This window comes from Otolemur garnettii, unplaced genomic scaffold, assembly GCF_000181295.1.
Source record: "Otolemur garnettii isolate 467f Iridium unplaced genomic scaffold, OtoGar3 scaffold00030, whole genome shotgun sequence".
Taxonomy (NCBI): domain Eukaryota; kingdom Metazoa; phylum Chordata; class Mammalia; order Primates; family Galagidae; genus Otolemur; species Otolemur garnettii.
This window is the reverse complement of record NW_003852425.1, coordinates 10716605-10730032: the sequence shown is the minus strand read 5'-3', so window position 1 is coordinate 10730032 and position 13428 is coordinate 10716605. Positions and strand designations below refer to the sequence as shown.

Sequence of the window (13428 nt, the reverse complement as noted above, 5' to 3'; positions counted from 1 at the left end):
CTGGGCCGGCGGGGGCGGGCGCGCCGGGGCTGTGCACGATGAAGCAGAGCATGCAGGGCCCGCGGAAGAAGCAGTCCCGGCTCCGGGGCGCCGCCGGCTGCGGGGGCGCCTTGGCCGGGGTCCGGCGGGGCAGCCTGAGGAGAGGGCGCCGGCGGCGGCACCAGCTGCAACAGCGAGGCCTCTTCTGGCTCGGGCGGTTACGCGGCTCCTTCGAGAGAAGGTGGCCCATATAGAAGGCCCCAAGGCGGGGGACCGGGACGGGAGGGGGGGAGGCCCAGAGAGGCGGGCTCCCGGCAGCGGGGCAGGCCGCTGGCTGGCTCGGCCTCGGGCCCGCGGCGGGGTCGCCCGCCCTGCGCACACACGGGCACACACGCGACGCCGGGGGGTGGGCGTCAGCTGCGGGCCGCCGGGGTGCCCGACGGGGGCTACATGCTTTGCCCAGGGAAGCCGGGAGAACGATGGGCGCGAGCTTGGGGGACGCGAGGGAGGGAGCGAGCGAGCCTGCCGGCCAGGCGACCAGTCCGGGCTCGGCCGGCCGGCTCAGTCAGTCTGCGCGGCGGCGGGGGCAAGGCCGGGTCCGGCTCGGACCATTTTAACTGCGGATCCGCCAGCGGCGCGCGCGCCCGCGACACAGCTCGAAGCCGCAGGAGCGCGCGGCCCGTGCCGGGAGGGGGCGGAGCCGGCGGCGGCGGCGCGCTCGGGGCGGAGACGCCGGCGCCCGGCTGCTCACCCGGGACCGCTGCCAGAGTGGGGCTGCGAGAGGAAGCCGGCCGGCGAGGGCGCGGGGCTCGCGGGGTGCGGCGCTCGCCCCTCCCTGCTGTCGCCCGAGGTTTCTCCGAGGCAGCTGGGCGCACGCCTCTTTTCTGAGGCGGGAGGAGACACTTCCGAGCCAGCTGTGTGACATCCGTTTACACAGCCGCGCTGACGTCTTGAGGTGTAAGTTCAAGAGCTGCCATTGGCCGGGAGCCGCTCGCCTGTTCCCCTCACCTTCCATCCACATCCCCACACCAGGCTCGGAAACCGAGGCCACTTCGGGGCTGCAAAGCGGGTTCAGCCCGAAGCGCTGAATTGGTTCCCAACCCCTCGGGTGGAGTGACAGGTGCGCGGCCCGGGTGATGCCTACCCAGTCGTGCGAGGAGGGGTTGGATGGCTCAGGGGACCCATTCTGTCACTCACTTATTTTCGTACTTGTTGCATATTACTGCCTTTCCACAACTTTATTTGAAAATGAAAGCATATATCGAATTACCTGTACATAGCGGAAAGATAAAGTTTCTCAACCCAGTGAGTCACTCAACGTTTAGGACGCAGCTGTGGATGACTTCATTGTCTGCACACTCAGAATCCTGGTATCCATGCATTATTTGTTTAAACATTATTGAGCAGTGCCTGCTATATGACAAATCTTGGTGACCCAGGTGAGAAAAAGAAAATAGGCTCTGCAGGTAACGTGCCTAAAAAGGGTGGTGACAGCACAGTAACCGCGGTACCTGGCGTGGAGAGGTAGGTTTCACAAGGGGGAAATTGCAGGCGGCAAGTACTGATGGGAATGAGCCAGTAGAAAGGAGGAGAGAGGATGGAATGGATGGCACTTTGGGAATACCGTCTTCATTGTGATTGGAGGGAATGAGGAAAGGATAAAGAGCACAGATGGATTCGGAGAGGTGGACGTTTCTGGCAGGAAGGTGAAAACGTTCCTTTCTGATGGCTTCTACTTTTCTTTCAATGGAGCTTGGTTACCTGCTGAAGGGTGGAAAAGAAGTGTCAGGTGTTTTAACTGCTACTAAGGATAACTGAGCAAGCAGTACTGCAGGATTCAAGGCCCATCTGCTTGGAGACCACCATCTTCAAACATGTTGTCAGACTTTTAATAGGCCTCTGTCAGACATGATTTTTAAGTCTCCACATCCAGGGATCCCCCTTTCTGAGCTCGATTACAATGAAATGGAATTCCAAGACACCTAGAGACAAATATTTGCCAAAGAGTTTCACAGAGCGGTTCACAAATTTACTACCGAACATTCACCTACAGATATTATCTACACAACTTTCATCCATCTACCTGTAGGTTTTTCATTTTGGGTCTGAGAGCTCTGTAGGTGAGTGCCAGGGGTTGCCTGAGACCTAGTAATAGATCCTTTGCCATCTTGACTGGGCTAAACTTTCAGCAGAAGGCAAGAGCATTATGATTTTCTGTGTGTCAAAGATGTGGGCCCATTAGAGCCAGATGTAGCAGAGTGTACCTGTAATCCCAGCTACCCTGGACAATTGCATGAGCCCAGATGTTCAAGACTATAGTGCACTATAATTGTCTTTATGCTTTCCCCTGGAAAGCATAGGGAAACCCCATCTTAAAAAAAAATTATAACGCAATCATTTTTATGTAAGTGAAATACATCTACCCTACAACCCAGAAATCCCACATCTAGGCATTTATACAAGAGGGAAGAAAAGCACATATCCACATAGATTTGTACCAAATGTTAATAGCAACTTTATTCATGAACTGCAAACAGCCCAGATGTCCATCAGTAGAAGAGTGGATTGATACATTGATATACTCATCTATCAAAATTCTACTCACCAATAAAAGAAAACATAGATGAATCTCAAAAGCTTATAAAGATTCATACTCATTGGAGCTTGGGCCCTAGAATGCTCTACCTGATTTTCACAAGCTTTCTATGTGATCGCTGTATTGACAGACTGGCACCATGCAAACCTATCAAAACTACACATGGAATCTATCTCCAATTTACTGCTTTTAGAGATAAAGCAACAGATTCAGATTTTTGAAGTGGTTGCCAAAATTTATAATACTGGTTTTGTGACTCCCAGTCCCTGAGCCATTCAGCCATAAGCAGGTCATCCTTGGTCTTACTGGACTCTGTGCCTCTCTTATGACAAATGATACATGTGTTTTATAGTTAAGAGGTTTTCATGTTTGCTGTCACTACTCATCATCATTATCTCCCAGATTCCTCCAGAAAAACTAAAAATTCCTTGAGTCCTGGGATTGTTCCTAACTCTTCTTTTTCTTTCTTTACCACAGCATGTGGCAGAGTCTTGTATATTTTATCAGTGACTAAGTAAGCAACTGTCTTCAGACCTGTTATAAGTTTGGAACTCATTACTCTAAATAACTAATATTCTAAATGTTCAGGAAATAATTATGAGTAAGAGTTATAAATCTTGATCATAGAGAAAAATTGCAGCAGTTGATGCTTTGTTAGTGAGAGAAAAAAAACGCACCGAACAGCCAGAAGCTGCACTGGCATGCAGTTAGCTAGACCTTGGTGGTGCTGATAACTGGCTTGGCATTCCCAGCTAGGTCTGAGTGTTCCTTTCAACAGAAACAACCTCACAAAACAACAGTCATAACCAGTCTGTGGCCATAGTGAACAAAGCAAAAATAAGACTTCTCCGTAATTATGTTTGAACATAGCAAATACAAGAACATTCTCCAAATCACAGACATGACCGTTCTGTTTAACATGAGTGACTGCTGTTTCTTGACCATTTACACCCCTAGCCTTGATCCATGCTTCCTCTCTTCTAGATAATTAATATTAAAATAGTTAATTATAGAATTAATTGTTTCCTACCAGCATCTAATCCAGAGCAAAACCTTGAAATTTCCCCCAAATCATCTAATACAAGCCCAGTTTTATAATGGTTCTGTACAACACCACCTTAAGAATAGTCCCCATAGTTCCTCATGGCAGGCTCTCTGCTTTCCTGTAACCACTTACTAAACCTAACTTGGTTTGATTATAAGTATGTTCTGGTGATCTTTAGCTGGAGAGCATTAACATTTACATTTCATCCTTTACTCTTTCCTCTTACCCTCCTTTAATTTTTTTATAGCTCATTATCACATTTTTTAATATGTAAGCTACATGAGGTCAGGGGCTTTGTTCAGTTTTCCAGAAGATAATCTGGCTACTGTGTACACTCCAGTAGGAACAAGCTCTTAGCAGGAAAACTGTGTAAGGTTGTCTATGGGGTCAGTGGAGAAGCATTAAAAGTATAAACTGAGGCCTGCAGGGAGATAATGAGATAGATGTGGGATTGAAAAACGTTTCTTATGTGGAATATTCAAGATTTAACGAGTTATTTATGCATTGGGTTAAAGAGGTGGGGATGATGACAGGGAGGAAATGAAGAACCCCATAATAGCTACTTGTATGTTCATATGGTTTATTTTATTGTATAGCTCGTTATGCTATAATATAAAATGCAGGATGTCCCTAAAGTTCATGTGCAATTTAAAATAGTTGTAAATTTTAAACTGCATAGAAACCGTATGGACACCCTGTATATATCTGAATAATATTACAACCTGAGGTAGACTTGAATTGTATTGAGATTCATACTGAAAGCCAGTATACAAACATTTTGAATGTTACAAAGCAGTTTAAAAGCTTTTTTCTTCTTTGCCAACAGAACATGCTAACTCTAATTTTGAGTTTAAAAAAATGCTCATTGTGTCTAATCAGAGAAATGCAATCAAAACTACCTGAGGTACCATCCAACCCCAATGAGAATGGCCCACATCACTACATCTCAAAGCTATAGATTCTGGTGTGGATGTGGAGAGAAGGGAACACTTTTACACTGCTGGTGGGACTGCAAACTAATACCTTTTTGAAAGGAAGTATGGAGAATCTTCAAAAAACTCAAATTAGACCTCCCATTTGATCCTGCAAATGCGTGTGTGTGTGTGTGTGTGTCTTGGGGTGGCATATGAGGAATTGAGACTTCTTCCCAATTCTCATTGTTTGCCAGTATTTTTCCCTGACAATATATTAACTCCCTGTTGTCTTTTAACATTTGTAAAAAACTGATATCTCTAAACATTAATGAACCAAGTCCAATTTGAATAAGATTTGCATCCTTATTGCACTACAAATCAAAGTTGTTCATTGCTGAATTACCAATGGATAACACAACTACAGATGGGGGTAGGTGCCATTTTCATGCACTGAGGGTCTAGAGCAGTGGTTCTCAACCTTCCTAATGCTGCAATGTATTTTCATTGTTAGAAAGGGGTTGCATCCACAGGTTGAGAACTGCTGATCTGGGGGAATTCTATTTCTAACATTAATTAAGTTTTCCATGTCAGCCATAAAAGGATAAATAATACTCTCCCTATCACCAGTACGCCACCCACTTTTATAAATAAAAGAAGAAGGAAAAAGAAAAGAAAGAAAATTCACTTTGGAAGTCATAAGAGTATTAAAGTGTGTTGGAATCTTCACTGAAAAAAATTTGTGGAGCACATAGTTGTAGGAAAATGAGGAGAATCTATACGGAACCACAAGAAAATACGTTACTTCTGAAAGAACTTTACTTCTGAGGGAAATTAACCCAAAACCTACTTTAAAGTTGTATTTCCTATTTCATACTGCTTCATCTCGTTTCATTACCAACCAGCCTCCATTCAGCCCTGAAAGACTCATTTCTGCCTGTGCCTGCCAGTCTACACCTCAACAGCACTGAGACATGCTTCATGGGCTCGTCTTAAGCATGTAGTTTGGGGAATAGCCTGTACAGAAAATTAATCCTTTTCAGGCACATTAGAGGGAGTATTTGCTAAGATCAAGTTAGAGAATAATTACTTTGAAAAGAAACCTTGAAGGGAGGGTTAATGGGAGGAATAATTTCTGGAGTAAAACATAAGAATGGAATACATTTTCTGGAAAGCCATATTTTAGACTACATGAGGTGCTCATATATGTGTATGTGTGAAAGAGAATGAGGGTACGAGAGAGAAATAAAGCTCATATCTGCTTTATAATAATTTTGAAGAAATCTCAAACAATTCTGTCTCTTATTCTCTCTATGGCAGTGAAACTATAATATATACAAGTAAGTACAAGTGTTGGGAAAATTCTGGTAGCCTCATAATCTGATACAAGCATTGGGGCTTAATTTTATTTTCTCAACTGAAAGAGAAAGCTTGAAAGGAAGAAATCAAAAACAATGGAGAAATGACTTTAATGTTTTACTGGAGTAAGGCCTTTCTAATAGTTTCCAGCTTAAAAACTATCCTTTCCTGCCCTAGAAACATAGGGTTCAACATCATTGTTCATTAGGGTAATACAAATTAAAAGTCATAATACCATCACACAACTATAAGAAGATTGATGTAGCACAGTACAGGTTAGCAAGAATGTGGAGCAACTAAAATTCTTACATACTGATGCAAATGCAAAATGCTACAGCCGCTTTGGAAAACATGTTGCCAGTTTTTTGTAAAGTTAAAATATCAGTTCTGATTCCCCAATCTCAACTGTTTATCAATGAGAAGTGAAAACATGTTTACATAGAAATTCTGTATGCAAATATTATAGTGGCTTTATTCATAATTGTCAAAACTTACATTCCACTCATGAATGGATAAACTGTGGTAGTACATCTACACAATGGATAAATCTCAAATTATCATAAGTAAAGGAAGTTACATTCAAAAGGCTACATACTGTATGATTTCATTTACATGACCTCGGGAAAAGGCAAAGCCACAGGGACACAAAATAGAGCAATGGTCTATTAGAGTGGGAAGGGTTTACTATCATACAAAGAGGCAGAAAGGAACTTTGGGGGAGTTAGACATGTTCTTTATGTTGGTTGTAATAGTGGTACAGCACCGAAGCAATGCAGGGAAGCTATAAGCTTTTAAAGAGGAAAGTGGGAGATTTGATTAATGTTTGTGTAGGAAGTGACACATAAACTCAAAAGACTGACAGAAAATAGATAGCAAGCATAAAATGAAGGGTTAATATCACTGAGATGTAGAGGGCTTCCAGAAATTAATAAGACCTATTGATATACAAGCAAAAGGGGGAAATGGGCAAAAATATGAAAAAGAATATTTGAAGAAAAACATTAATGAATATACTAAAATATGTTCAAACTTCACTATTGGCAAGAAATATGAAAATTACCATAAAGATGAGATTATACTTTCATCCTTCACATCATCAAAATTGAAACAACACAGTGCAGGGTTGGTAAGCATGTGGGAACTGGTTTTCTTCACTGGTATTCTCCCAGGATACTTGAAGAAGTACTAATTTCCATCATCTTTTGTAAAAGGAAGTTGAAAAATCTATTTTTTTAAATTTATTGTTTAGGATTCACTTATGGTACTAGGAATTAGGTTGCACTGATTGCATTTATTAGATAAAGTCCCTCATATAGTTGTGTCCTGCCCCCAAGAGATGTGCCATACACCATAACTCCCATCTCCCTCCCTCCTCCCCTCTTCCCACTTGCTCATTCCTCTACCGGCCTCCCCTTGTATTACCTCATCTACTGCCTTAATATTAGAATACAGTACATTGGATTGTTTCTTCTCCATTCTTCTGATGCTTTACTGAGAAGAATGTGTTCCACTTCCATCCAGGTTAATACAAAAGATGTGAAGTCTCCATCTTTTTTAGTGTCTGAATAGTATTCCATAGTATACATATACCACAGCTTGTTAATCCATTCTAGGGTTGGTGGGCATTTAGGCTGTTCCACAACCTGATGATCATAAATTGAGCTGCAATAAACAGTCTAATGCAAATGTCCTTATGATAAAAGGTTTTGTTTTTTTTTTCTTCTGGGTAGATGCCCAATAATGGGATTGCAGGATCAAATGGGAGGTCTAATTTGAGTTTTTTGAAAATTCTCCATACTTCCTTTCAAAAAGATTGTATTAGGTTGTAGTCCCACCAACCGTGTAAAAATGTTCCTTTCTCTCCACATCCACACCAACATCTATAGCTTTGAGTTATTGTGATGTGGGCCATTCTCACTGGGGTTAGGTGATAATCTCAGGGTAGTTTTGATTTACATTTCTCTGATGATTAGACATGATGAGCATTTTTTTTTTACGTGTTTGTCATTCATCTGTCTTCTTTACAGAAGGTTCTATTTATCTCTTGTACAGTGATACATGGGATTCTTGGGTCTTTTTTGTTGATTAATTTGAGTTATCTAGAGATTCCAAGTTTTTGTCTGATTCATAATATGCAAATATCTTTTTCCATTCTGAAGGTTGTCTGTTTGCTTTGGTTGTTATTTCTTTAGCTGTACAGAGCTTTTCAGTTTAATTAAGTCCCATTTGTTTATTTTTGTTATTGTTACAATTGCCACAGAATCTTCTTCATAAAATGTTTCCCCAAGCCAATATCTTTGACAGTTTTCCCCACACTTTCTTAGAGGATTTTTATTGTTTCATGTCTTGGATTTAAATCTTTTATCCATCTTGAATCTATTTTTATAAGTGGTGAGAGGTGCAGGTCCAGTTTCAGGGTTTTACATGTGGTTACCCAGTTCTCCCAATACCATTCATTGAATAGGGATTCTTTTCCCCAGTATATGTTGTTTGGTTTATCAAAGATCAGGTGGCTGTAAAAGGTTAGTTTCATCTCATTGTTTTCTATTAGGTTCCAAATGTCAATGACTCTATTTTTGTGCCAAAACCATGCTATTTTAATCACTATGGCTTGTAGTATAGCTAAAAGTCTGGTAGGATGATACCCCCAGCTTTGTTTTTATTACTAAGAATTGCCTTGGCTATACAGGGGTTTCCTCTGGTTCCATACAAAACAAATAATTATTTTTTCCAATTCTTGAAAGTATGATAATGGTATTTTAATGAAAATTGCAATAAATCTGTAGATTGCTTTGTGTAGTATAGACATTTTAACAACGTTGATTCTTCCCAGCCATGAGCGTGGTATGTTCTTTCATTTTTTAATATCTTCTGTTAGAGGTCCTTCATTTCTTTTGTTATGTAAAGGGGACTTTGTCCTTGATTAGCTTCTCATCTTAGCTGTTATTGACATATACGAAGGCTACTGATTTGTGGACATTGATTTTATATCCTGAGATGACATTGCTGTATTTTTTTTTTATCACTTCCAGGAGTCTTGTGGTTGAGTGTTTGGGGTTCTCTAAGTATAAGATCATATCATCAGCAAAGAGTGAGAGTTTGATCTTTTCTGCTTCCATGGATCCCTGGAGTCAGAAGTCCTAGATGCCCTTTATTTCCTTCTCTTGCCTAGATCTTACAGCACTATGTTGAATAGTAGTGGCAATAGAGGACAACAGAGGACAACCCTGACTGGTTCTGATTCTAAGTGGAAAAGCTTTTAGTTTTACTCCATTCATTATAATATTAGCTGTGAGTTTGTCATAGATGGCTTTGATCAGATTAAGGAATGTGCCACTATGCTTCTATTCTTAAGTATTTTAATTAGAAAAGGATGCTGAATTTTATCAAATGCTTTTTCTGCATCTATTAAGAGGATCATATGGTCTTTGTTTTTGCTTCTGTTAATATAGTGAATTACCTTTATGGACTTGTGTACACACAACCAGCCTTGCATCTCTGGAATAAAACCTACTGGACCATGATGAATGATTTTTATGATGTGTAGCTGTAATCTATTGGCTAGGATTTTATTGAGAAAATTTTCAGACCAATATTCATTAGTGAAATTGGTCTGAAGTTCCCCTATGCTTCATAGAACATGTTAGGGAAGATTCCTTCTCAATTTTTTTGGAATAATATCTGCAGTATGGATATAAGCTCTCCTTGAAGGTTTGATAGAATTCTGGTGTGAAACCACCTGGACCAGGGCTTTTTTTGGTTGGCAGATTTTTTTACTGTTTCTTCAATCTCAGTTCTTGAATCAATCTGTTCAAGACATCTATTTCTTCTTAATTAAGTCTAGGTAAAAGATATGATTATAGGTATTGATCCATTTCCTCCACATTGTCAAATTTCTGGGCATAGAGTTTTTTGTAGCATTCAGAGATGATCTCTTGTATTTCTGTGACATCTGTTGTTATTTCCCCTTTATTGTTTCTGATTGAGGTTATTAGAGATTTTACTTTTCTGTTTCTAGTTAATCTGGCCAAAGATTTATCGATTTTATTTTTTCAAAAAACCAACTTTTTGTTTCATTAATTTTCTGAATGATTTTTTGTTTTTAATTTCATTTACCTCTAATTTAATTTTGGTTATTTCTTTTCTTCTGCTGGTTTTGGTATTAGATTGTTCTTCTTTCTCTAATTCCATAAAAAGGTTCATGAGTTTGTTGATATGCTCTTTTTCTATTTTTCAAATGTAGGCATCTCATGTGATAAATTTCTCTCTTAAGATGCTTTTGCTATATCACACTGGTTTTGATAATTTGTGTTTTCACTGTTGTTATGTTTGAGGAATTTAATGATTTCCTTTTTCACCTCTTCCTGAACCCAACTATTGATCAGCATAAGGTGTAATTTCCAAGTCTCAATGTGGGAATGAATGTTTTTGTTGGATTTGAGTTCTACCTTTATTGCCTTGTAGTCTGAGAAGATACAAGGTATAATTTTTATTCTTTTAATCATGCTGAGGTTTAATTTGTATCTGAGGATGTGGTTGGTTTTGGAGTATGTACATGGGCTGACGAGAAAAATGTATATTCCTTAGCTTTGGGATGGTGTGTTTTGTATATGTCTATTAATTCCATTTGTTCTAGGGTCACATTTAAGTCCTTTGTATCTCTGTTTAGTTTCTGTTTAGAGGATCTGTCCAGTTCTGTCAGAGGGGTGTTAAAGTCCCAGACTATTATGGTATTATGAAATATCATATTGCTCAGACCCATCAAGGTCTATTTCATAAATCTGGGAGCATTTAAGTTAGGTGCATAAATATTTAAAATTGAAATGTCTTCTCATTGTATTGTTCCTTTGATCCGTATAAAGTGTCCATCTTTGTCTTTCTGAACTTTAGTTTAAAAAGTTAAATCTGCTTTTATCTGAAAATAAGATTATAACTCCTCCTTTCTTCTGATTTCCATGTGCTTGAAATACTGATTTCCATCCCTTAACCACAAGTCTTGATTTGTCCTTCAGGGCTAGGTGTGTCTCCTGGAGACAGCATACAGGTGCCTTGTGCTTTTTTTATCCAGTCAGCCAGCCTGTGCCTCTTCAGTGGTGAATTCAGTCCGTTGACATTTATTAAGAGAATTGATAAGTATGGTGGAGTTCTATTCATCTTATTTTGTGAGAGTCTATTGTATATTTTTATCCTTTGTACCCTTATGGAAGATAAGTTTTGACCTTCAGATTCTGAGTGTTTACTTTACTGGTATTCCATTGTGATAGTCAGTGTTGAGAATAGGTCTAAGTATTTCCTATAAAGCTGGTCTTGTTGTAGTGAATTTCTTCAGTGCTTGTCTATCTGCAAAAGATTTTATTTCTTCATCAATTTTGAAGCTTAGTTTAGCTGGATACAGAATTCTGGGCTGAAAATTGTTTTGTTTGAGAATGTTTATTTATTTATTTATTTTGAGACAGAGCCTCAAGCTGGCCCCCTGGGTAGAGTGCCGTGGCATCACAGCTCACAGCAACCTCCAACTCCTGGGCTCAAGCGAGTCTCCTACCTCAGCCTCCCAAGTAGCTGGGACCACAGGCACCAGCCACAATGCCCAGCTATTTTTTGGTTGCCGCTATCATTGTTATTTGGTGGGCCCGGGCTGGATTTGAACCCGCCACCTTAGGGTTATGTGGCTGCTGCCTTAGCCACTTGAGTCACAGGCACCGAGCCTTATTTGAGAATGTTAAAGGTGGATGACCATGTTCTTCCGGGTTGGAAGGTTTCAGTTGAAAAGTCTGCTGTCATCCTAATGGCTCTGCCTCTGCTTATTCTGGCTACTTGTAAAAATTTTTCTTTTCATCTTGACTTTGGACAGGTTCATCACAATGTTTTGGAGAGGCTCTGTTTGAGTTGACATGACCTAGCGTTTGATATCCATATGAAAGGAGTGTATAAGGGTCTTTAGTAAAACTTGGGAAGTTTTCATTTATGATGGTCTCCAATAGGGTTTCCATTCCTTTGGGACAATCTTCTTCCCTTTCAGGAATCCCTATTATTACTATGTTTGATGCTTCATGGAGTCTCCTAGTTTTCTTGTTCTGCTTCCTCTCTCTTCTTTTCTGCCTCTTTAACTATCTGGGTTGACTCAAAAACTTTATCCTCTAGCTCTGAGGTTCTTTCTTCTCCATGGTCTAATCTTTTTTTGATACTTTCTACTGCATCTTTACATTTCCTGATTGTCTCCTTCATTTCCTTAAGCTCTGCCATGTCCTTTCTATAGTCTACATATCTCTCATCTGACTTTTGTTTCTGTCTTTCCATTTTCTCATGCATTCCTTTTATTGTCTTTATTGTCCATATTTTCAGTTCCCTTTCTGTCAAGTCCATTAATTCTTTATAGGTGGAGTCTTCTGCAGTAGGTGCCTCATGGTCCCTTGGGGGAGTTCCTCTGTTTTGGCTTTTCATGTTGCCCCAATTTTTCTGTTGGTGCTTTCTCATGTGTTCTCTCTTATTCACCTCCTTTTCCTGCTTTTTCCTTCTCACTGCCTCCTTTGCTTCAAATTACCTCAGCTCAGAACTTAGCTCTTGAAGTGGCCTCAGCCCGAGCAAAGCCAAATAAACAGAAGTCCTTGCTTTTGATGACAGTAAATGTTACAATATTTTGCCAGAACAGAGAGCACAGCCAGCAACCTCTATGATATTTATTCCTAACTTACTTGCCTTTGGTGATCACCTGATTTGGGTTGGGATCTTTAAGTTCACAAGAATCCTTCAGGGGCTGCCCCCTGGCTCCATTCCTGTGGGGTGTGGGAGTCCCTCAGTCTGTCCCAAGAGTGAAGTTTTAATCCCAGCAGGCAGAATTAAGATGGCCATGCTTTAAACCCCTTCTAAGACCTTCTCACAACCTTCCCACAATGGGAACCCCCTACCTGCAGAGACCTTCTCAATATGGCTGCCTTGCCAGCCACCAAACTTATGGCAAATCCACTCCAACCAGCATTCAAATCTGATTGCTATATACTATATGAGTTTGTCCCCTTTTCCAAGCTTTCCACTCAACATGCAGCTTTCCCCAACAACTAAAATGTCCAAAAATGCTTCCTCCCATCCCAGACCTCCATGGGAGGCCAGCTGATCCCAACTGGTAGCAATCACTCAAGTCATCAGATTTCCACCATTCCAGATTATATGCTGTATCCAGCTCACTACCTCCTCACTGCACTCCCTGAGCTATGACTCTGGGTAAGGTCCCCATGCCAGGTATGGCTGGGTTCTCTCTTTTTCCCCAGTTGTTCTAGGAGAGCTCAGCTGAATGATCCTTCTGGTCTGCCATCTTTCTCTGTCCCTTGCAAAATTGATTAAAATAAAAAATGTTTAATCCTCATCTCCAGAATTTGTACTACATAAATAATAGCACAAAAATATTCGTATATAAATGCAAATATATCCATTGAAATATCTTTGGGGGAGGATTGGCAATAAACTATAACAAATGACCACTAATAGGAAAATAATTCAATAAATTATGATAGGCTACCACCTGTGCAACCTGTAGGCAAAGT

General features: G+C 40.6%; 1 protein-coding gene across 1 annotated transcript in view; it reads right to left on the bottom strand.

The window, feature by feature from the left end:
- FBXL17 (F-box and leucine rich repeat protein 17) overlaps positions 1 to 229 on the bottom strand; it is a 486505-nt gene extending 486276 nt beyond the window's left edge. The window contains exon 1 of the mRNA XM_012804603.2: positions 7 to 229. Coding sequence (XP_012660057.1) covers positions 7 to 229 — 223 coding nt within the window. The remainder of the gene's footprint in view (positions 1 to 6) is intronic.
- Positions 230 to 13428: the final 13199 nt, after the last annotated feature.